We start from the raw sequence: 25,680 nt of genomic DNA, 5'->3' as shown, positions 1-25,680 counted from the left end.
TGAATTCTATAGAATTGACCAGAGTTTATTCTAATTTTACCTTCGTTTTGAATGATCATAAAGATAGGAGGATATTAAAAACAGGATCTGGATTCCTGTTGAGATTTTTAATACCTCATATTCTGAGGTCGCTTGGATTCAGGATTTCTGCTTAGGCCTATCTCATACATTTTTACAGATATTCAAAAGCCTGTAGTAGCACACACAGAGGTTATATTAATTTCCAGTGCCTAAATTCCTTAAGTGCTTTGGAGATTTCCCTGCTAATCCTCTTTTTAATGCATAAACTTGGAAGGTAGGTTTGGGACCTTTGGGATTTATTCTTGGTGTTAGTTGTTTTCCAACATGAGAATCTTTCAAGGGTAACAACAGTAAGTGCTAAATACACAGAGACGGAAAAAGTTTATATGCTGTCTATGTATCACAGTAATGTGCCAGTCTTTTTTTGGCAAATGAAGGGAAAGAGTGATTGTTATTAGTAATTACACTACTTGTAGTAATTTTAAACACTTACTAATATTAAATTTATGCAAAAGTGTTAAATCCTATCTGAAGAACTTAAATCTTTTTCTATCCAAGGGAAAAATAACTGTATTAATACTAATGAAGCCACAAAATACAAGTTAACTGACAGCAGTTTTGAGGTTGCTGTATTTTATTACTGAAACTTTATTATATTTTTCATGTCTGAATGTAAAAAATGAATAAAACTATCACAAGCTGCTCTTTGTTGTAAGTGATATGCCTTCTCTTTATGATGCATGCTTTGCCATGAAAAGGGAGTGCTTAATGCATTTCTGTTGGGAGATGCCTATCTATTCTGACAAACTGATCTGCCTCCAAGGTGTTCTTTTGCCACAGAACTGATTTTACATCTCATCCATTATCTAATAAGATGTCAAAAGAGTATCCTGTCTCACCAAAAAAACCCTCAGCCTTTGTTCATTACAAGGAGGTGGCAAACTAACTCATGGACTTACTTGCAGGATATACAATTCTTAATGAAAGGCCCAGTTACAGAGTCATATATGTTTCCAGTACAGCAAGCCTATAAGGAAAATGTTGGGAACATTAGTCCTAAGGATTTTTTATTTTAAAGGTAAGTATAAAAAATGCCCTCTGCAATGAGAAAATACATTTCCTGTCTTTAAATAATATGGCATGACTTTATGAATTTTATTATAATAAATAGCAATATCATAAAAACTACATTGTGAAGCAGCTGGAGTGTCTTTGCAAAATATATATCCTGCTGGGTTTTTTCTTCCATCAGTATTTCCCCCTTTTCAATGTTTATGAAAGATTTAAAATAGAACTCGCATGGGAAAAATGGGAGGGACAGGAGTGAGGAAATCAAGTGGCGTTGTGTGATAAGGCAGTGATAAAGCCAGTATATACATAACCTGTTCAGACAAATGTTTTCAGCCAAATGTGTTCATAAGGAGGTAAAGTCATGAAGGAAAAAGAGAATAGGACACACAGTAGGAAATGCAGTTAAGCCTGGCCCTAATCTTAACTGTTAAGTCTTTGATATATTATGTATACAGACAGATAGTAGATGTGTTTGAGCAGTGTTCAACACGGCTGAAACTTTTGACCACAAATTGTTCTATTTAAATGTGTTTAAATGATGCAGTATTAAATTAATACAGTCTCTCATACAACATATCTTCCAGAAGTGCCTCCATTTTTAAGCTGTTTGCTAACGAGTGCAAGGAAATTGACAAATCAGTGTTAGTTGAAGTAAAATAAAACATTTTAAATTATTGACAAAATAGTGGAGATAAGTGACAAGAAAGCAAACAAGGGATTAGGTTTTATATCTCTGGAAGTTATAACACATAGTCCACTCCTCTGCTCCATATTTCACAGATTTCCAGAATAACAGAATTTGCACGATGCTTCTTTTCATAAAAGTGCAGTTTCCTTAGCATAACAAAGAAATATAATTTTCCGTGGTTCTTAGAAAAGTGACAATACAGCTTGAAAAAGTTCAAAATGAAAGTGCAAAAGCTGGAATTTGCAGTAGGCAAATGTTCTAGTGTCATGTCCTCCTGATATCCCTTATTCATTACGTGTGAATGCAGCTCTGTATCTAAAAATCAAGGCTGTTGTATCAGTCTTGCTTGTAATGCCAGTCAGAATGGCTTACTGCTGAGAGATCTTTCAGAGTCTGGAGTTGCATCAAGACATATCAAGCCATCATGGCTTTAGAACAGCACAAGAGAGACACATTTTACATTATTGACTTTTCCCCTTATATGCAAGGACGTGGAATTTAGTGCAGCATTGATGTGTCAAAGATTTTGACATGTCAAGACGGAGATTTTTGTTTTTCTCTTTGTTTAGAGTTTAAAAAAAGGCACCAAACTTAAGTCATATGAAACAGTTTATGTGGCAGAGGCAACTCAGACTGGGGTAGGGACAATTGTTTTACTCATCTGCAAAAGATGTTACTTTTCAATGAAGCCGTGTGTAACGAACAATGCTATTTAGTGAAACCAGAACAACTGCTAGAAATGCAGTAACAGTCTAGAGAACATCCCCTAAAACTTGTGTTAAGTAACTTATCATTGTGTTCTTTCTATGGATTTTTTTAAAACCATTCTGTAGAAGTCTATGGCAAGGATATAATTTTCTAGAAAATGATATTTCATATGACCTATATAAAGTGATCGTCCCCTAGTAAAGTCAGCGATAGTTTTCCGTAGAGAATACATTTGATTCAGAACTACAAATAGACTATTTCCATTACCAAACATTATAAAGCAGAATTGCTTGTTTCAGCCAGCACCCATCTTGTATAAACAGATTTCAGTGTAGGAGAAACACACCCAGAAATATCTAATATGACTTTATGTCCCTGAATGGACCATGTAGCAAAACCTCATTTTTAATAATAGCATTTATATTACCTCACCAATGAAATGTATAATAATAACAGCAAAATTGTTGTGTTAATGAGGAGAGTGTGTAATAAGATGCACAATTAGGAGGATTATGGGAATTTAATGGAATGAGAAGGGCAAGAGATCATTTGCTCTGTGACTCCTCATGATTGTAACCTGCTGTCTATATCCCTAATGTGTTTTTATGACTTGTGTGCTTTGGTCTGTTTTCCAGTTTGTGTTCTGCCGTGAATGTAAAGAAGAATACCATGAAGGGGAATGCAACTCTCTCCTCAGCATGCAGGGAGCCATGGCTCGGAAGGTAGGGATCCCACAACTCATTACATCCTGACCATTATCGCTGGCTCAGCTAGAGCAACATTTGTCAAATAGGCCCTAATTATAATTCTATGTAAAAGCAATTATGTTCATGCCAAATTACTCCAGCCATCGGAGTTGCCGAATTGGCTTTGTGGTAGATTTCAGTCACTTTAATTGATAGAGTAGCTGATTTCTGTCAGGAACACACAGGGTTCTGCCATCAGTTGGTGAAGAAAAGGCCTTCCCAACGGGCTTTTGGGGTTGTGTCTATTCAATGTGAACACTTTTGAAAGACTTTCTGCAGTCCTGTTGCCTTTCAGCTTATTTTCAGTGCGCCAGTCAGGAAATCATGTGGGTTTGAACTGAATAACAGCAGTTTTATACAGCCTATGCAGAAAATGCTATTGATAATTTTTGGTTTAGCATAGAGAAATAAAAAATGGATTGCCTAGCCTGGAAGCTGTTGACATGGTAATTATTGTAGACTGTCCTATAATTTTGTAACTGTTGTAGCTATAGATCTGGCCATAAAATAGATTTCCCTTCTGGTGTTTCTCTTTGTTTGAGATTCAAGTTTCCCTGCTCTCCATGGCAAATAAATCACAGTCTTTCCATTTTAAATAAATAAATACATAAATAAATAAATAAATAAATAAATAAATAAATAAATGGGTAGATAGATAGATAGATAGATAGATAGATAGAGGACAGAGAGTGAAAATGCAAAAAAATGGAGAGTTACCCCCTCAGACCTCACAGCTTGAGGTGCGCTTCTATGAAGCAGAAATTCAGGTGTCTGACGTGTTTGACACTGAGAGGAAACTCAGACTTTGAGCACCTCCAGTTCAATACAGTGTATACAGGACTGTGGATTTGGGCAGGTACTGATGAGGTCATTGCATCTGGTCAGCTTTTTAACCCATCTCCTGTCAGATTCTGGCTTTTGGGGCCTCATAGTCTTTGAACATAGAGACCAGAAGGGAGCAGGAGGCCTACCAAGACCCTTTGCTGTGGGCTGCCTTGAGACAGTTCATTTGCTATACTTTGGAGAAGTTGCTGCACTAGGCTATGACCTGGGTGGTTTCTTCCCCTTAACCTTTATGAGTGAAGCTCTTCTAATTGTTAAAAATAATTAGCATTCATTGAGACAGAATTAAACAGCCTGTATCTTAGTAGTCAGTCAGGTTATCTGCCTCTGGCACCCTGAAATGTGTACTGTATGAGGCCCCAAATCCATCTACTTTCCGAGTCTCTAGCGATTTGTGATTCAGATATGGAATTTTGTGTTTAGTAGCTATCAGCAATATTTTTTTTCAATGAATTTGTGCAACCTCCTTTTTTGTAACCACATAGGTATATACAAGGAGATTTGCAGCTTAACTACCCCCTACAAAGAACAATCTCTTTTTGTTTGCAATAGCCTTAGAACAGTCTTCCAGCTCCCATTCATATAAAGCAAAACCAAAACAACTTCAACAGAGACATTAAGAGATACTTAAAATATCCAATAGCCTGGTAAAGTAAGAGACTAAGGTTCAATTTCTCACCTGATTTAAATAGAGCTGGAACTTGAATACATCTTAACACGAACAGTAAGACCTGTACGCATTAGCTATTTATGCCTACCACTGAAAGTCATCACGGCACCTTGCAAAGAAGTTTAACAATGTTGGTTTTCTGGGAGCTAGAGTTTGTATAATTTCCATGCTCTAGGGCAGAGACAAAGGTGTGTCAGGAAAAATCAGAATACCATAGAAGTGGTTTATTTTAAAACCATATTGTCTTAGCTTCTCCTGATGACAAAGGGAGCACTTCATCTATCTGGGGTAGTATCTCAGCACATGAATTGCACCCAATTAGACCTGTTAACTTAGTGAAGTTGACTGCTTTTGGTGTTTCAGTGTAATGTGAACATTTTTGCTGTTCCTGAAAAATTTCCTGTACTCTCAAAGAGCTGTTCCAAAATAGTTAAACGATATTACTGGAATAACTCTTGCAGCTATGCATTTCGATTCCCTGGTGTAGACAGTTATCTGAAATTCATTTAGACTCCAACTTAAGCTGATGTTAATTCATGTAGGTCAGCTTTCTTTTTCTTTAAGAACCTAAGAGAGCTGCACTAATTAAATTTCTCCACAAGGTGGTGATGTGCCACTGTAAGAATGTTTTCCTGGATTTCTTAGCCGTGTGAGCAAACTCAGGTAGCTAAACCAAAGCAAACCCAGGTGCTGCTGAGATGTTTGTTTCATCCAAATAACGTCACTACAAAGCTGTCTTGCATACAACACACATGTAAACTGCATACAAAACGTTTGTGGGACCTATATGGAAAGAAGTGTGGTAGGACTGTTTCATCTCTTTCGCTAAAATTAATGTAAACGTTTATCCACCCCTGCATTCAGCTTTTTCTGTTTGGCTCTTCTCTGCTAGGTGAACAACTCTTAGCTTGCTATTATTGTACTACTTGTTTGGGCAGTGAGAAGGATTGTTTTACTTTTGACTATGCGTTTCAAGGTAGAAGTAGCGTACTTTCAGGATCATGTTGTATAGCTTCAGCTCCTCCAGTTTGACTCCTGTCCACATCCTTTCCATATAATGTATTTTAGAAATAGATCTTATTGTCATAACTCCCACCACTCATAGTCAACCAGACAGACTGCCACCAAACTGCTCCTCTGTGGAACCGGTGCAGGATATCTTGTCACAGGAAAATACTTTCTGTAAGGAAAATGCAGGCTTGTTTTAGCTTCTAGTGGCAACAGTAGTGAAAGGATCTGCCATATTCTTTGGAGTTCTACAAGTGCCTGCACGTCCCTGCTGTTCCTGGCATGAAAGAAAACACTTGCAAAGAGGTTTAGGTCTAAGTCATCAAAATACAGATTAATATGGTAGAGTGTAAGGAGTGGCAAAGAGCTGGAAAGAAAGCCAAAAAGGAGTGCTGTTGTGGAAGAATTAGATAGCCAGAAGTTGCTGGCAACATGGAGAGCAGGAAGAACTATGGTGCCACTCAAAGCAACCCTGAAACAGTCGACATGCTGTGACCTTTCAGAGATAAAGTGAAAGCTGCATAAAGAGGAGAACAAAGATAGAAGAAAGAGAATAAGCCTGTGAGATGATCTGGGACAATTATGAGGGTCTAGGAAGCAGAAATGGTGGTGGTGGAAGGGGCCTATGCTGGACCAGATGTCAGGAGGAGTAAAGAGGAAACTTGAGGTCAAGAGGAGGAATCACATCTGTTAGGACAGTGAAGGGAGGGAGGGAGGGAGGGAGGGAGGGAGGGAAGGAAGGAAGGAAGGAAGGAAGGAAGGAAGGAAGGAAGGAAGGAAGGAAGGAAGGAAGGAAGGAAGGAAGGAAGGAAGGAAGGAAGGAAGGAAGGAAGGAAGGAAGGAAGGAAGGAAGGAAGGAAGGAAGCACAAGAGGGACAAAGTAGGTGCCATGCATGATGCTTAAAGCTACTTAAAATAAAGGACGTTGAACATTATAAAGGTGGGAATCTAGAGGGCATTGGGGCAGAAAAGGTAAAATCAGCACAGGCATGCAGATAATTGCTTAGCTTTATGTACTTGTATATCAGACTCTTTTAGATCTGTGCACAGATACTGCATGATCCATTGGAATGGATAAAATGCCCTCTTCCTACTGGAATGTCCTTGAATCCTGATAGACCACTGAAAACTGATCTTAAGCATTTATTGGTGCAGGGCCAATTACTTCCCATCATCGTATGTAAATTACATAATTTTAGGGAAAACTAAATGAATCTGTGGCAACTTCAGTTGAGAAGCTTTCTTTTAAAATGATTGCCACTTCTTGGAGCTGTTTGAACGTTGGGATATGAGAATAAATCATGTTTGATGGATTAAAAGGCATAGTGTGCATGATGTGGGTGACACAATAAAGGTGACTCCAGCCAGATTTAGGTTTAGAAAGAACCACATAGTCCCTGCCATGTACACCACAAAACCAAGCGTTCTGGACCCTTTTAACCTCATCCATATATGGACTATGCTCATCGGGAATCTAGCCACAAACCAGCTTCCTCTGTAAGTCCCTAGCTTAAAATTAGCCTCGCTTCTCCAGTGCAAAACCTTTCTAGACAGTTTGTTTTTCACCAGGATAAGTAATGTACCTTCTTGCTCACTAGCAGCTGGACAATTAAATGGGATCATGTATGAGACTTGAACATGTACAGAGTAGCTCCCAGGACTGTTTCAGTGCTGGGCTTGTTGATCAGGCATCTGCATGGTTTAACTGTAACAGCAGTAGCAATGACACGGACGTAAAATTGGCACAAATGTAAATAAGTGAATAAAATATGGGAAGAGAGACATAAATGTTTGTAAAAAAAAATCACATAAACTGGATAAAATGGATTATTAAGTATGTTTTAGAGATGGTCCTATGGACAATCTTTCCCCAAGATGGTTTTAATTGTGGATTATCTTGTCTTGCCAAGCCAACGAGTCTGTGGTTATAAAAAGTTAACGGCTTTTTAGCAGATTTACTTTTTCAGAGGTTGCTATGAATTTAGTAAAGAGAATAAATTAAGCATCGTGATAGATTTCTATAGTACAGCTGTACACAATTCCCTCCAATCGCCTGCATTCAAAGGCTTTAACCTAAAAGAGCATCCAATATCTAATTCATTACCCCGCAAACCCCGTCTGGCAATCTTTGTAGGACCCAGATGTAAATCCAGTTCATTTCACTTGAGCAAACTCCACTATTAACCTTAGCCTAGGAACACCTGTAAAACCTAAGCCTGGATAAAATGTCTATGGTGGCTGAAGTCTTAAAGTTTGCCAAGTGGTCTCTTCTGCTCCAAGCTCCTTAAAATTCTATCAGGCCATAGCTAGTCTTAGTCCAGGCCAGCTCAGCTAGTTCTAACAAACCTGGCCTTGCAAACTGTGCAATCTAGAAAAATTAATCACTAAACATACATCTTTAACTGCTGATGTGGCTAAAAATCATTACAATTTCTTGCGCATGCCACCTGACAGCCCTAACCATGGCTGGTTCATCAGCACATGCCTTCACAGCAAGCCTAACCACAGCTTCTGGGCCCCAGCCTAATTCAGTCATAAGCTCTCAGGCAAACTGTCAGCTCTGAAGCAGACCCGTTTGATCACTTCCCAGAAATACTTTTAGCTGCATAGATACAGCATGAAAACACAGCCATGTGCACGCACACATCCAGGAATGTGTGTCACATCACTTGGCACCCTCCTGAAGTCTTGTGTAATGTAGTTCCCAGAAAAATTCCTAGTTCACTTGGGCTGCAGGTGAGCCTCCAGCCCTTCTTTTCCTCCCATTGCTCAGGTATGCATATTTCAAAGATGCCAGTAGGTGGTATAAAATATATAGACATTGCTTGCCAGGCTTTTTTGCCAACCACATCTGTCTGATCTCATGTTATTTCATCTGTAGATTCCCAGCAGGCATATAAGATTGTGAAACCTGATCTTTATGTAGTTGGTGGTTTGCTGTAATTATGCAGCAGAACATATTGGCCCGCTGTGAGCACAAGATATTTTAGAATTTGATTTTAATGTGGGACAGCCAAATAAAGGTGCTTTCAAAATATCCTTAGCTGAATTACTTTAATGCTAAGATTTGAAATATTTAGCTAACACTTCATGAAAACCAAGCTCCGTACAATGTATTTCTTACAATGTTGCTGTGGAATTGAAAAACTATGCAATGTGCATATTAAATTGTAACAGAAAGACATAATGCTGACAAGATCATGGAAATGTGTCTGTCTCCTGACTGTATGAAGGAAGAAGCAAGCTCCTTTTTTGCTTAAACCTTCATTGAAGGTGAGTTGTTAGGGAAAATATGTATGTTATATTGGACGCCACATTTACATGACCTTCTGATTCAGTTCTTGGTTATCAGTGTTATGTGTTTATGCTCTAAATATTGCAAATATTATTTTCAGAATTGCTCTTTCACTATGTCTGCAAACTTTCCTTACTGCTTTTAGAACAGTGGAAAACAAAAGGTGAGGTATTTGAAATGGCATACTATAGGCAAGAGTTAAAATGAGAAACACAGCATTTTTATGGAAGTTTCTTTTTCTGTTCTAAAGACAGGGAAGATTAATCAAAATGCTAATTAGTAAATGCTGACCACAGAAAAAACACGGATAATTTCACTGCAGTTTAGTGAAAGACAAAGCTATTGAGGAGGTTCATCATACGTAACATCTTTCAATGAGTCCTGAGTTACAGTATGAAATGTGGAACATCTATTATTAGACTATTGATTTTTTTCCCATCAGATAAATTTTAAAAGTTGAATAAAATATGGCTGTACAAAAAAAATAGCATACCTACCTTGATTTCTAAAGCATCTTAAACAATTAAAAAAGAAACTGAGGCTCAGGGGTTTGGTAGCTGGTATATTCACAATGTCAAGTACAGGACATTTAAACCCACAGATGCCTAATTAAAGGAGCAAGAAAAATAGCTGTAACCAGGAAGTGTCCTGTAAAATTAATTTCTATGTTATAAATATATATGCACCAGAGGAAATCTGAGAATAGGTCTTAACTTTATATCTAATGAGAAGTATATGGGAACTATATAAAGAGACTTTTAACCTTCCTATTTTGAGCAGTAATAAAACAAAAAGAAGTGACAGGCTCCTTTGTTTATGAGGTTAAGCTGACAGTCATTTGCAGCTGTGTTGCCACTTACAGGAGAAGGTGTGTTCTTTATTTCACTCATGGAAAGCAGTTACACAAAAATGACCTTTATTAGGTTAGATTTTCTCCTTTAGAGCTGTCTAAATTCAGTATTCACCACCTAACTTAGTTTAATTCATGCTGATATCAGTGGTCCAAAACCTGCAGAGTGATAAACCTGGATGTGAGATGTTGCCTGACCAGAAAGCTTTTATTTTATTTAGTGGAAGTCTCTTTCATCTGTGTCAGACACAGTAGCCTGTGCATATCACTTTGATTCTAGCTAGTTGCTGTCATCACAAAACAGCTCTTTTTTTACAGAATCTCCTAGACACATCAGACAAATGGGCTCACACAGACTTGCTTCCTACGAGTTTAACTGCATCAGTGTTGTACTGACACCTGTATTTTTCCAGTGCATGAAACATACTCCCATTGATGAATATCTTTTTTGCTCCTGATCTATAACTGGTTTTTAGTGTGCTGATTATGCCAAATCTTTCTCTAGACTAATGCACTTGTCCAATAATTATGTGCACCTCTTTTTGTGAGATTTTGACTCTCAAATGACTCAGATAATGGATTTTTTTCCAAAAGTCCTTTAGCCTGCCTAGTGCCCTAAAATCTGTTATTTTCCCTCCACAACCGAAGTATTATAAAAGACCCCACTAAACATGACAGGAGGTTAACTGAAGTGAATATCTTCATAAAACAGCCCAGTAGATGTTAGGAAAACAAAAGAAATTCAAGTTGAACTGTCAGTGCTCCTGTAGACCACGCTTCAACAGATGAGGCTGCTTTTGCTTAGAGCTCTAGTCCGAAATAAGTAGTGGACTGTGTTAATCTAAATATTGTGGTGAGTTGGACATTGCCTTGTGTACATTAAATTATTCTTTGTCTTTCAAATATCCATAGTTACTGTCATATTGATGCTAGAAAATGAGTAGTTATACTTTGTGTTTTGAGACATCTAAGCCTTTTTAAAATGCTGTCTTTACATAAAGTCATAATTTTATATATTTTTTTAAATAATCTAATTTTCCCATGAAAAATTAACTTACAACCAAGCACTTCTGATAAAAAAGAAAGGTATTTCTGATTTAAAGGGAGATGCACTGGGATACATGTCTTCAAGTAATGCATGACCAGCTTTTTTGCTTATCAGAAAGGAATTAAGCACCAAGAGTAAATAAGCAGGAGTCCAGAAATTACACTTACTAAAGCTAGGTATAACATAATGTTAACAGTTTCACATTCTATTCTGAATCAAGGGTCTTCAGTTTTCAGATGTTGTCTGTGCTAGGCAAAATAAACACCATCATAAAAGAGGTATGCTTACATAAGACGGTATATAATACAGTGGATACTGGAATTTAACATTATATAGTTAAAGTTTCCAGTATTTTGAACAAGCAGTTTTACCATAACTGTTTTTAATACAGGTGGTACTGCTTAGTGGCTGACTGTGAACACATACCTTGTTTACTTTATGCAGTTCTACCAACAAGTCGATGTGTGCCCTATTATCTGAATGAGATGCTGTTTTAAGAAGGACGCTTTACTTCAAGATGCTTTCTGCCTCTGTAGAACTTTTTCCAGTACTGCCTGATATTGATTAACTGCATAAAAAGCTTTCCACGTTCATGTTCTTGTATTACTGTATGGTGCTTGGCAGTTTCTGTGGTCTCTTTATCCTTGTTAGTTTTTCAAAAGGACTCAGCGTCGAAAGAGAATTGAAGTAAATCTGCGTCCTTTAGTGTGACCCAGAGACAAGAAAACAGACTTTTTCCTCTGTCGCACTACGAGAATATTGCAGACAGGATGTTGAAAAATGCTTGCAATAGCTCTTACTGTAGCTTCCTGTTATTTATGGGTATTCATTCCTGATCATAATGAGCAGCACGGTTGAGAATAAGAAAAAATATTCATATAGCATCATGGATGAATTCTAGTAGCTTTTCACAAAAACAAAGGGTTTTTAATAATTGGGGATCTAGAACATATTGTGTGGGTTCAGCATCACAAATGATCAAAGTCTCCTGTCTTCAACAAACTGACATGTGATGCACACCTGGAGGAGCATTTCTGAAATTTCTATCCAAAGTCAGGAAGGCTGAATAAAATGAGAGCCACCTCTGGTTGGTAGATCTTATCTAGGCCATTGTCCAGGAGATTAGGTGTGCTAGCTTTGGATGAAAGAACATGATTTAAATAGACACTGGTAATGGAGAACTACTATACACCTTTCCTTTATTGTTTGAGGAAAAAATGCAGATAAATGTATGTGTGCTTGCATTCATTGTATGTGGAGCATTACATAAAGCATATGAACACTGGAAGCTTGTGGATCAGTATGGTGTGATTTCTTTACTGCATGGGAGGAGTTCCATCACTGTACCATTTCTCTACATTCGCTTTCTGCAGCAGGAAGATTTTAACTTAGCATTCAGCAAGACTGCTCATAGGAGGGATGTTTCAGCTCTAATGGGCTGAAAATATGCTGCTGCATCTATTTTGTGCTAGAATTTTTGCAATGGAAAATAATATAATAATTCACTCTGCTTTTTTCAGCAATTTGTTCTTTCTAAGGCAATTGCATATATGTGGTTTGAAATGTTTATTTGAGTTATTCCCAAGCTCTCCCAAATTTGTATTTGTTTTCAGAACTAAGATCAAATATCTTTATACAAATCAAATTAGCAATTTGGCGCAATTTGGCATGTGAAATTTTGTCTCAGTGTCATTTGCTATTAGGGCACAACAAAGATATGAAGATGGGGAAAACATATGTTTCCAAGTACTGAACCACACAGTTTGGATATGGGCCACTTGGGAAAAACAGAGCCACTGTGAAACTCTTCTGGGTTGACTACAAAAATTAAAAATATATCTGGTCTTCTAATGTAGCTGTGATTCTGAAAATAATAGAAATGTTTTGTCACTGCTGTAGTGATTTTCATCTTGAATTAATTTTAATGATGTTAGGTAACTAATGCCCATCACAACCAGATGACATTATTAATATCATCTTCCTCTGTCGGTGGGCAAACTGAAGTCCTGATCTAGCATTTCTCGCTCTCCCCATCATCTTGTTCAGGCCTCTCTGAGTTAGCTCAGATTGCTTGCTAAAGCCATCCTTCCTTAAAGATCAAGGTGTTGCAAGATCAATACCAGATTATGTTCTTTGGTATTAGGCTGAGCAGCTTTTTCTATTTCCCAGAACTCACTTACGTGCCATTGTATAGAGGTCATCGTTTTGCCGAATTGCTGAATAATCCAGCAGGGTGCAGGGCAGAGTTCCCTCTCCAGAAGCAAAGAGCCAAATGTAAAAGTCAATTCTAGGACAGAGCTGAGAAGACTTTGTTCACTTTTGTTACCTCTACATCAAAAAATACTAGCAAATTGGCGAATATTAAGTGAGGAACAACAAAAGGGATTGAAGGGCTAAGCAGACTGATGTAGGTATTAAAATAAAAGAAACAATACCTTAAATACATTTTTTAGGTTTTCTGACTAAAAAGGCCTAGGTTTGGTGTTTGGTTTTGTTTGTTTGGGTTTTGTAAAGATGCATGTTGCAATGGCCACACGAGCTGGAAATCGATTTCGGCAAATGTTGCTCTTTGTTATTACATTTTGGCTTGGGCGACTTCAGCCAAGAAATAAAATCTACTCTTACTCATTGACACCACAACAACTCACAGGTTTTATCAGTAGTAGCTGAACAGAAATCAAGAGAAGTTATGGTTGAGTTGAATATTTAGAAGTTGGGCCATTTCCTTCTTCTGCCTTATTAGAAATAAATATATTTTAAAGTTATCTATATTGAAAGTCTATCTACATAACAGCCTACAAGCATTTAGAAGGTATACACAAAGAAGTTATGGAAATTTTTAAAAGTTATATCATTTAATTTAAGCTCATAATTTTCCCACATGATTGAAAAATCCCACATTACGTCTAGAGAGAATAGGACTTGAAGGCTGGAGCCTACCTACAGTGTTTACAGCTACCATTCATATAGTTGCTAACCTTGTGTGATGGAAATTACCTAAGGCGCTGCCCTCTCCTTTGTCCTTGTACTATTATTTTAGGTAGGAAATGGCCAAATAGGACACTTGTGTAATTTTGTCCCAGCCACAAATAGGACAAACACAGGAGTCCCTTTTAGCGCACTCTTCATGATGACTTTTTCCATCTGTGTCATTCTGACTGGGGTCATACTTGCTTTCATTGTTCACTGGTTTGTTTGGGTTTTTTTAATTTTTTTTCCAAAATGTTTGTGTTTCTTCTTTGTGCCTCTTAAGGCCTCTTACATTGATACAGATTTATATTTGAATGAAATCTAGACCTCTGAAACAAAGCAGTACACTTTATTATGAAAAACTGTTTCCTTCCAGGGACCCCACCATTCTGCATTGAATGTGTTGGTGGTTTTGCTTGTATTGTAAGAAGAGCTTTAATTCCTGAAGCAGAATCTAACCTACAGTGTCTAACATGTCATGTTTCAGCTGAGTTCATCTGACTCCTGCTTCGCCTTGCCTTTTGCTTTACCTGCCTTTGTGCATTTGGAGGATGGCTTGATATCCCCTGTATCTTCCTGCTGGGGCTTTGCACTCAAGGCAGGAAGCAGGAGGGAGGGCACAATTGGATATAGGAAGGACCCCCAGGGTGGCACACAAGCTCCATCATTGTGGCTTCCGTTGCCATCCTGGAGCCAGGCTCTAACGCGATACACATGTTGTGCATGCTGGGAGAAAGTAACTTTGCATTTTGAAGCAAAAAATCTGTATCTAGTAGAATCATAGAATCACTAGATTGGAAAAGACCTCTGAGATCATCAAGTCCAACTGTACCAGTCCTCTACTAAATCTGTCAATCTGTGACAAAATCCAGCTTACCTGGCCTTGAACTCACTCCTGTCTGTTACTCCTGGGTAAATGGTTATCGTTTCAGTGCAGACATCATGTCTGGGTACAGCCTTTCAGTATTATGCCCACACGTGTTTGTTTTTTCTTTGCAGGGATACGTAGTTGATGAACGTGCAGCCATGCAAGCTCGATGGGAAGAGGCATCTAGAGAAACAATCAAGAAGACAACCAAGCCATGCCCCAGCTGCAGTATACCAGTAGAAAAAAATGGTAATTTTATTAGATATCTCATACTTACCTGTTTTAAAACTAATTTTACAATATAAATGTGTGAATGTGCATGTGTACATATGCTCACTATTATTCCAAGAGAGGGAGAGTACAGAGAGCTTAAATCTTTCTTCTGTCACTTTATCTAAATTACCTTGAAATCACTAAATCTGAATTACTTAGTTCTAAAGCTACTAATTAAGCCCCACAAAATGCTCAGCTATTTTATAGATAGGGAAGATAAGGACCATAACACACTGGATGTAGCATCCTTAGGACTAAATACCCAGATAGTTGCCTAGATTTTCCATTGTCACTGGAAAAAATAGACATTTGTAGGGCAAAACTCATCTCATAACAAAACAGAACATGTGTCTAATGTAGGCTAGAAGAATTGCACCTAAAAGTGGGGTGTGGAGAATTAGTCCTGCTGTAGATGTCTATGCAGTATATAGCTGAATTTAGGTGAGACTAATCTCAACCCACATGCCCGCAGTAGAAGAGACACGTGGACTCTGACAAACTGGTTGCACTGATTAACACTTAACCATGTAAGAAGAAAAGTAATCTCCTGGTACTGGTGTGGTTAAAACAGGGAACAGGAACGGTAAATAGTCTATACCATATAGGTTCATGCTGTTACAAGATTTAATTGTACTTGTGTTAATTAATCAAAATACGTTAAAATGATTGCCTAGCTAGTATACTAATGTTAATTATAGAAGATGCTTCTCAGTTTTGTGGCATCACTTATTCAAATTGGTAGCTGAAAACACCAAATAAGGCACTGTAAACTACAAGGAGATAACACTTCAAGCAGTAATACCACACAAATATTACTGAGGAAGAAATAGGACCAAATCTTGAAATGTGGAGTTTGATGAAAGAAAAGATGGCAGTTGGCAGATGCAAAAGTGGGAGACTTCTTCATGCCTGAGAAGCAGAAAGAAAGAAAGCATGAATTCAAGAGTCGGAAAGCGAGACAAGATTTGTGAAGTGTAGAGAGCAAGGTGGGCAGCAGAAGAGAGATAACAGAGGCATAGGTCAAAAAACTTATTTACAGTCTTGTAAAACAGGCTGGAAACCAGAAAACTGAACTGGATTAGAAACAGACAAATAGTAATTGTGACTATTCATCCTTAACAGTTTGTGCATAGCCAATTAAAAAAAAAACCCTTCTGATCAGCCTTGAAGTTTTATTTTTTCTTAGACTATTCTACAAAACCATTACTGTTAATTTACAGGCAGTTGTCACTTGCCACAAATAGGATATCCCTATCTGACACCATTCCCACAACTTGCACTGATATTTAGGGAAGTCGCTTGTGAAAGTCGCCAAGGTCTCAAAAAGAAAAAAAGAACATTATACATTTATCTTTGAAAGAATTATTTATTGAAAATGGATAATCAGCAGGAAAAAAAACTTTCATTGCTTTTAGCCTGACCCTGTCAGCATGCAAAACACCAAAGACATGGCAGCAGGCTAGAAATGTTTAAACACACTGGAATCAGCTGATTGTGTTGCTGTTCAGAGGGACCTTGACAGGCTGGGAAATGGGCTGAGAGAAACCTCATGAAGTTCAACAAAGGGAAATGAACCAGTACAGGTTGAGGGACAACCTGGTGGAAAGGACCTGAGTGTCCTGGAGGACTACAAGTTGGACATGAGCCAGCAATGTGCCCTTGCAGCAGAGAAGGCCAACAGCATCCTGGGCTGCATTAGGAAGAGTATCACCAACAGGTCAAGGGAGGTGATCCTTCCTCTCTGCTCAGCACTGGTGAGACACATCTGAATCTGGGCTCCCCTGTACTGGAGCAAGTCCAGCGATACAAAGTCGATAACAGAATTGCATAAAAGCATACTTTATGGGGGTAGCAAAGAAGAAAGAACCAAACTCTTCTTAACAGTAACCACTGATAGGACAGAAGACAATGAGAACAAACTGAAACATGGGAAATCCAATTTAAAAATAAGATCAAATTGCCTAGAAAGAATCTTCATTTTAGGATATTTTCAAAACCAAATGGACAAAACCCTAAGAACCCTACTTTGTTAATCCTGCTTTGAGCAGAGTTGGGGTGGACCAGATGATCTCTAAAGGCACCTTCCTGCCTCAGTGATTCTGTGAATTAAGGCGTGAAGCTTAAGAAGTGCAGTGCTTGCTTTCTTCTCTAGTCATGGTACTGCATGTGCCAGCTTCTAGGCTGACATTTGTAAATTGAAAGGAGCGCTTCACTTCTGCCTAAGTACAGCTAATGTCAGGGGCTGACAATTGTACACCAAAGTCTGCCAACAGTCCTCATTTGGAAGGAGTACACTGGCTACACACAAGAGAATAATTCTGCCTTCCCTCCTTAAATGCTTCTGCTAACACTGTCTTTTAAAAGGGATGGTGGCAATGCCAATTTTTCTCTAATTGCCTGTATAGCTATAGGCATTGTAGAATAGTTCTATATGCCAATAACTTCTCTGTAATAGCTGAAGTGAAAGACCTCAATTCCCAGTCCGAGTAAGTTTAAACACACATCTACGTCTCTCAGAGGAGTGCTGTACTCACAAAGCTGTAGGCCACATTGCTTGAGGCACTCTCCACTCTGACTGCTGATCTCAGCTGTCATATAGCAGGGAATAACATGATTCATATAGCTTAGCAGGTAGACCACACATTTGACGAAAGGTGCCCATTGGGCTTTGGATTCTGCACCAGGACTGAGATGCGTTTTACCCAGTGATGGCTTAATATGAATTTTAAGAGAGAATTGGATGTAAACCTTAAGTAAAGTGTAACATGGAGACTGGAGTGTACCTTCTTGTTAAAGCACTGTGGTAAAACTGCAGAAACCAGGGCTGAGCTTTGGTTTCTGTAATAATGCTAGTAGAGTACACGCAAGAAGAAGAAAAACTATGCACTGGATCAAAAATGACTAGGGTGGACCTCTTTCTTAATGTGCAGTGTCCTGTATCTTAAGATTTAGTGCAACAGTTCTTGCAGAAACTCACTTAGTGTCTCATTTTAGCTTTTCAGGTCATATTGAATGTAATTGCGCACCAGGGTGTGCTTGACTGGTTGTTGCTCTTGAGTTTGATTCCTTGTTTGGGGTTCCTAATGTACTGAATGGGCAGTGGCACAATGCATTTCCTGATCTTTTTTATTCTTTTTATTGAAAGAGTCTACAGCGCGGCTGATTAGCTCAGTCAGAGTGTGGTGCTTTATAATGCCGAGATCATGGTTTGGTCCCTGAATGGGCCAGCTCTACTTCTCTTCTGAGACCTCATCTTCTCTTGTGAGACCTCATCTGGAATACTGTGTCCAGTTCTGGAATCCTCAACTTAAGAAGGATACGGAGCTGTTGGAACTGGTCCAGAAGAGGCTACAAAGATGATTGGAGGGCTGGAGCATCTCCCATATGAGGACAGGCTGAGAGGGGTGGGCTTGTTCAGCCTGAAGAAGAGAAGGCTCCAGGGAGACCTTATAGTGACCTTCCAGTACCTGCAGGGGGCCTACAGGAAAGCTGGGGAGGGGCTATTTGTAACGGCTTGTGGTGATAGGACAAGGGGGAATGGGTGTATACTGGAGAGGGGCAGGTTTTGACTAGACATAAAGAGGAATTTCTTCACCATGAGAGTGGTGATGCACTGGCACAGGTTGCCAAGGGAAGGTGTGGCTGCTCCATCCCTGGAGGTGTTCAAGGCCAGGTTGGATGGGGCCTCGGGCAGCCTGATTTAGTGGGATGTCCCTGCCTATGGCAAGGAGGTAGGAATTAGGTGATCTTTAAGGTCCCTTCTAACCCTAATTATTCTATGATTCTATGCAGTGGCATTTGTAGAAAAGATGATGTAAGGGTAGCAAGTCATACAGTAGGGAACACAAGGTCTGTGTATCTCCTGTCACCATCTGAAGTCAAACCAAGATGACATTTCAGCCTTTCTTCATACCGCATGCTTTTCTTTCAGATTGAATAATGCAAGAGATTTTTTTGTGTGGTAGGCAACATAATTTCCATTTGAAGTGTATTCCTGTAATGACCTTTGACAATGTTAATGTTTTATATATTACAAAATAAACATTTAATCAAGGTTGAGAGCAGAGATTAAAGCTGCTTTCACAATATGGACAAGTGAGAAACCCAACACACAGGAAAAACTGATGTCATCAAAAGGCTGCTTAAGGTATTAAGAAGCTCAAATCAGATTACTAATATCATTTTGATATAATCAACAGTCAGCCATCAAAGTTTGTGTCTTCTGATTTATTCTCTTTGCAAATCTCTCAGTTGTTGAGTCCAAGTTAAAAATAAAGAATTTACTTTTGTTCAGCTTCTGGCTTACAGCTGGACTAAAATATAGTATCCTTGAACAGACTTTTCCATGATTACTTTGAGACACCACAGACTCTCATCAGTTTTCCCTATCCCTAGTGCAGTTTCTTGAGTTGCTCAGTGATATGATTTAGTAGTGGACAAGTATGATTGGACTTAATAATCTCAAAGGTCTTTTCCAACCAAACGATTATGATTCTTTCAATTTCAGAGAGGACTGCAGTTCCTGCTACTGCAGTCCCTCAACTGAAACCCCATTAACATTCCACCCCAATAAGAAAGGGGGTAGAAGGTTTTTAGAAAGCCTGTGAAAAATGTTCTTCAGGTTTGTACTTCCCCTTTATTAAATATTATACTTTGTTAATAATTGAATGCATGAGAAAGTTGATTTTAAAACTGTTAATTATAGCCTAACATCTCTAAGTGTTTGCCAGGTACCAAAGCCTTTCTGTTGCTGTTTTGCAGGTGGCTGCATGCATATGAAATGTCCTCGCCCTCAGTGCAGATTTGAGTGGTGCTGGAACTGTGGCCTGGAGTGGAACAGAACCTGCATGGGAGATCACTGGTTTGACTAGTGGTGATGAGGCCAGCCCACATTGCTGCTGAAGCTTGTTTTCATTGGAGTCAAATTCTGAACTCCTTGCTTAAACAAAACTCTCAGTGATTCCAGGGACGTGGAGTTCAGAAGTTGGCCCAGTTTGTTGTTTGCTTACTTGCTTACGCAATCATATCAGAGTCACACTGAAGATATCCACTAAGCAAAAAGAGTAATTGTTTTAATGGACAGATTTGCTCATCATGGTACAAACAGAATAAATTACACTTTTCTGAACTTGTACAGTCTGTCAGCATGGAGACCAGACAGGGTTACCATGAGGAAGTTTGATTGACATTTATAGTCAGGAATCTACAACTCTTGCAAGAGAAAGTGGCCTGCGTATGTGGGTTTTGAGTGTGAGAGGGTCAAGGGGAGTGGAGGATGTTCTCTGCATCAGTTGCTTTTACTTTGACCACTCTTTTACTCATTCAGCACAATATTTGATTTTGAGGCAGTATTCTTAACAGCTTTTTTGGCTGAGGGAAGAGTGTGGCTCTTCAGTGTTTTCTCAGGGTTCCTTCCCAACAGGTAGGTTCCTGTAGGTGTCTTGCTTTCAAACCAAATTCTCATAGAAACATCCAGCTTTATGCCGTGCTTGTGTATTTGTAACATATGACACAAAACCTGCCTACATGCTCATTAAAGGCTTTGTTACCACTGGAAGATTAGCTAAGGATGCAGTTTAAGCTTTAACTGTGACTGCTGTTGCAGTGGTGACTGTATCTGATTAAGTGTTGTGCACACTAAACTCACAGGGCTTAATTTTTCTGCTGCTTACAACAATGCTTTGGGCATGGCAAGGAGAGGCAGGAGGAGACTTCTCAGGGGGGTCCTCTATAATCATTCTCCTAAATTGAGAAACATGGGTATGTTTCTGGAAATACATTCACAGCTCAAGCAGTGTGGGGCAGAGGGACATCTTTTGTATTACAGTGTTAATGGAGTAAGTAAAACTTACTAGCATCTCCAAGCCTGAACAATCTTGCTGTTCAGTTTGCTTTGCATTGCTGTCTTACTCTGAAATTAAATGGGTACTGTCCACCTCCAACATGCCATGTAAGGACTTGTACAATTCAGTTTTGGAGAAAAATGCACAATAAATAAAGTGGTCAAAAATTAAACTTTCTTTATTTCTTTTTTTTTTTTTTTTTTTTTTATTTGAATACAAAGTGATTACAAAGATGCTGAGTGGTCGTGCATTTCTTTGACTGATCTGAACTCCCGGGTGAGAACTTAGCCCTTTGATTAAAACATATCATTAGCGCAAAGTAAATTCCAAAGCCAAGGATTTCTTGTGTCAAGTTTGAATTAATGTTTTGTATGGCATGGCCGTACACTCCTAAAAATATGGGTGTGCCTTGTATCAGTTAGTGCAGAACAAGAAGTTTGAGTTACAAACAAATCCCAAGATGACTACAGAAAGTAACTTCATTCTCCGAAATCTAACTGCATGTTTTTGAGACAGTGTTCCTGGCTAGAAGTGACAAAACAAGGCATTGGTATGCAGAAAGGCCAATGCTTATACTTGTCTCTATAGTAACCAAGGTGATCCTCAAGCTGGCGGAGAAAGGCCCATCCTGCAAGGATGGGCAGATGGGACAGGTGACTCTAAACTGACCAACAGAGTATTCCATCCCATATACGTCACACTCGGTATGAAATTGAAAGACCATGAGGGTCTGCACTCTTCTGCTACGGCCAACACCCACTGATGACCATCTGTCTGATTACTCCTGATCCCTGATCTGTGTGTTCCTGAATCCAGTTCCTGAGCTCAACTCCTTCTAGCCATGGACCCTTCCCTCGTATGTGTTCTACAGCATTTGCGATGATGTATAGTCATTGAGGAGTGGGGTGGGGTCACGATCTCATATATTTATATATATATTATTACTTTCATTATTATTATCATTTCATTAAAGCTGTAGGTTTAGTTTCCAACCCACAAGTCTTTTTCCTCTCATTTTCCTTTCCCTTTTCCTTGAGGGGCGGGAGGGAGGAAGAGACTTGGGAGTTCAGCTGCACAGTTTTAGCTGCCGAAATTAACTGGGTCGGGGCTAAACCATGACAGCACCAGTGAACTAAAATATTGCAGAATTAGCTATGTTGAAGCATAGGGATGCAACAGAATGCTGCAATGTACCTCACTTAGGTGCATTATCCTAATAGCAATATTTTACTGTGAACTCTGATGATTTCATGATTTGATTTCCTGTACCTAAGTCTATTCTATAATTTATATGGCTTGTTGCCAGCATGCTAGGGAAAAAATCATAATGCTTGATTTTACTTTGATAACGTGTTACATGGGAGCTCATAACTATATTTCATATCGACAAAATTTGGAATAAAAGAAATCTTAATCTCTTCCTTTTTTTGTGTGTGTCTTTCTTACAGAGGAAGAAAAACTTGTCCATGTCAGCAGTTCCACTGAGTTAGAGCCTGCCCTAACAGGTTAATGTTTTACTAGTCACACAGAAACGCGTAAGTTATGCCCCTGGATCAGGGTCCATTGAAGTCAATGAACTATAGATCAGCTGCTCTATTTCTTTCAGGCCTGGCCAGGCATGAGTCAGAAGGCTAGAATAGAAACATCTCTTTCTTGGGAAGAACTTGTCAGAGGATAGAATGATGAGCATTCATCTAAGACATGAGCAAGGGCAGAAAAGGAGAATAAAGCAAGGAGTTCCAGTACTGACTGAGTATTCGCTTTTAGAGACTGATGTTAGAGGTTCTTGTCACTTAAGGTTTCTTCACACAGTCCAGATTTACACCCTGACAAAAAAAAAATTGTGTATCCTGCTGATTTTAATAGAACATATCCTGATCTTCTTTCTGTTAATGCATATACATCTGTATGCTTACATGCACAAAGTCTGAGGTGGTACAGGCTGTAAATCTGATTTCTGCTTACAGTGAGATTATAATAGTTTCTACAATTTAAAGGGGATGAAAAATCAGGGTTAATATGTCACTGAAAGCCTTAATTCCTATACAGATGTGTGAATTGGACCTATAATTTACTACACTTAATTTCTTTTGGATGGAAAATGCCTTTTAAGAAAAATCTAAAACTGAAAAAAAATAATCTTATTGATGCTGTAATTCAGAACAAAACAAAACAGAACAAACCAAGTCTTCAGTGCCTATTCAGACTATTTCTCTTATTTCAGCTCTGAAATATCAGACTGAAATTCTTGTCACCAAACTTCAGCTATCTTTAGCAGACTTGTTTTTGATACTGCAATCTGGGCTCCATTTACTGTGTATATTAAATGAATTATGTACAAGAAGCATGCTGAAATATTCACTAATAATTATCTCTATAATAATGCAGCTCCATAACAACAATGAAAATCACTAATATTTAATTCCAGCTGGCAATGAAATCTGAATACTGTGTAGATTAAGAAGAAAATATGTAACAGCTTGGCTCCCTAAGGAAAAAAGCATATCTCAAAGCTTAGCATAAATAATACTTAGGGAGTTGTGACTTTGACTAAAATATCATTTATCTATCTGCCCTATCTCATTGTAAACTGCAAGCCAAATAATTTCATTTTAAAGTGCATACTTTAAAAAAATCCAGTAAATGGGACTTCAGAAGAAACATTATGGCTCTGTTGGGAAATAGAAGTCATGCTCCCAAAGGACAGCTTGGGTTTGGTTTTTGCATATGAATGGTAAGGTACGATCCATAGTGAAAACCAGTATAGCAGCAAAGCCTTGTAGATGATGGAATCTGAAGTACAATTTGCGTTTGTGGGGGGGAACGTGAGGTCCTTGGAGGTGAGAGGCCATGTTCCAAAAGCTGCTGCTGCCCTGGAAGACTGGGAAGAGTTAGCCCGTTGTGCCAAACTTTCTCACATCTTGAAGTAACAATGACTGTTACATTCCTCACGTTCACCATACTGCTCAAACCACTTTTTACATTTACCAAGTAAATGATTGGGTCTATTAACCTCAATAAGCAACACTTGCAGCAAGACAGGAAGGATAAGGCATGCTAACAACTCTGAAGACTGGTTAGCCCAATGCTGACTTAATTTATCTGATTCAATGATGACTACTATGGTGACAGCTGATCTAGAGAAACAGAGCTGGAGAGCTGAACTACAGCTCTTAAAACTAGATTTTTGTTCCCAGGCAGCAAAACTCTCGTGCTTCCTTCAGTTCCCCTTCAAGCAACGGAAAAAGGTAGGCAAGTTGAAAGAAGCTCATTTAATCATATGGAGAATCATATTTAATGTGGTGGTTTGTGTATCTGCACACTTCGGGTTTTTTTTAGAAATTGGGTCATATGCCATTTCGGTTTTCTTCATTGTTATTAACAGTGCTTTTTTCTTTGCTTTTAATTTGGTTTTCTTGTCTGTATCTCCATTTTTCTGAATAATGGAGTGATGGTTCTATGCCGGTAGATAAAATATGCAGCGAAACATCACCTGTTACATTAGTTTTTGCTCTTATCCCTAGAAAGCCTGAGGAATCCTTATAATCCATGTAGACAGGGAAGCACTGTTATCTGTTTTTTACAGTCTAGGAATTCAGTTCAGAGAGCACAACGAGACCACATGGAGGTAACAGCTCAAATGCCCACCAGCCCTTTCCTCACAACGGGGGAAATCTGTGGCTGCACCAAAGTGGAGGCCAGCTGTGTGCTGGCACAGTGAACACACAAGGTCAGGGAAGCAGGAAGCAAGTTTGGAGTTTAAGGTGTCCCAATTAGGGACATAAAGAAATAACAATAATTAAAAAAAAGGTAGGATTTCCAGTGGCCTAAGGTATAGTGGCTTAAACTGACATCCTTTGAAATCACTGGGAATTTTACCACTAGCTTCACTGTGAGAAGGCTAATTTAGAGACTTTTCGAAAACATCATTTAGTTCAACTTTTTAGCAGTACATAGGAGATCTCTGGGAGAACTTGATGTCCCAGTTTCTTCTTTGTCTCTTTGTTAGTTGAATATTTCATCTACAAAACACATTCATGCCCACTCTCTCCAGCTCCTTTTATTGCAAACTAAAATCCATCGGGCACTGATGTCAGAGTTGTTGTAAAAAATCTTTACTTAAGTACAGCTGAAACAACACACTGTACCCACTCATTCTTACTTGGCACATGTTTGTATTGTCTGCCTCATAAACAGTAATCTCGGCAAACTGCCAACTTCATCTGCTGGTTACCAGGCCAAAAACTGGTGGATGGAGACCTCAAGTAATGATCAAAAGATAGTGCTAAAAAGAAAAGCAGCAATCAATAAAATGAAATAGGATTCAGACACTACTTCTGGTGGGGCCAATGTGTTTTTCTTGGAATGGATGCTAAATACTTCTAAATAGGTTCAGCCAACTGTGTTTGTTTATGCCTGGAAGCTAAACCTGGAAAGCCCTCCACTGCTCTTTTCCAAAGCAAAGAGATCACAATATGGTAAAAGGGTTTGAAATCTTTTTAATGAATAACTGAAGTCCATGTGTTCCACAGCTGATGAATTTAAAAACCAGAAAAACTTACCTCACCAAGCTACACTGAAATGTTACAAGTGCTTAGTGATACAACAAATGCTAGGTTGACTTTTATTTTTAATTCTGCTTCTCAAAGGCCAAAATGACTGCAATATTTCCATTAAAATCAGTCAGTACCCAATAATCAAGGGTATTTCTATTGCATCATCCTGCTGGGTTTTACAGTAAGCAAATATAGGCTTCAAAACAGTTGTAGCAATAAGCT

General features: G+C 38.7%; 1 protein-coding gene and 1 non-coding gene across 3 annotated transcripts in view; both read left to right on the top strand.

The window, feature by feature from the left end:
- Nucleotides 1-21,093, top strand: part of PRKN (parkin RBR E3 ubiquitin protein ligase) — a 722,467-nt gene extending 701,374 nt beyond the window's left edge. For both annotated transcript variants that reach the window (XM_054062010.1, XM_054062009.1), the window contains 3 exons: nucleotides 3,124-3,210; nucleotides 14,918-15,035; nucleotides 19,821-21,093. In XM_054062010.1, the coding sequence (XP_053917985.1) occupies nucleotides 3,124-3,210; nucleotides 14,918-15,035; nucleotides 19,821-19,930 (315 nt within the window). In that variant the 3' untranslated portion in view covers nucleotides 19,931-21,093. The remainder of the gene's footprint in view (nucleotides 1-3,123; nucleotides 3,211-14,917; nucleotides 15,036-19,820) is intronic.
- LOC128851936 (small nucleolar RNA SNORA81) lies at nucleotides 17,841-18,021 on the top strand. Its single transcript, XR_008449466.1, has one exon. It is a non-coding gene; the product is annotated as a small nucleolar RNA SNORA81 (small nucleolar RNA).
- Nucleotides 21,094-25,680: the final 4,587 nt, after the last annotated feature.

The sequence above is a fragment of the Cuculus canorus genome, chromosome 3 (genome assembly GCF_017976375.1).
Source record: "Cuculus canorus isolate bCucCan1 chromosome 3, bCucCan1.pri, whole genome shotgun sequence".
Lineage (NCBI taxonomy): Eukaryota > Metazoa > Chordata > Aves > Cuculiformes > Cuculidae > Cuculus > Cuculus canorus.
Note: the sequence above shows the minus strand (reverse complement) of the source record. Positions and strands in the feature narration are given on the sequence as shown.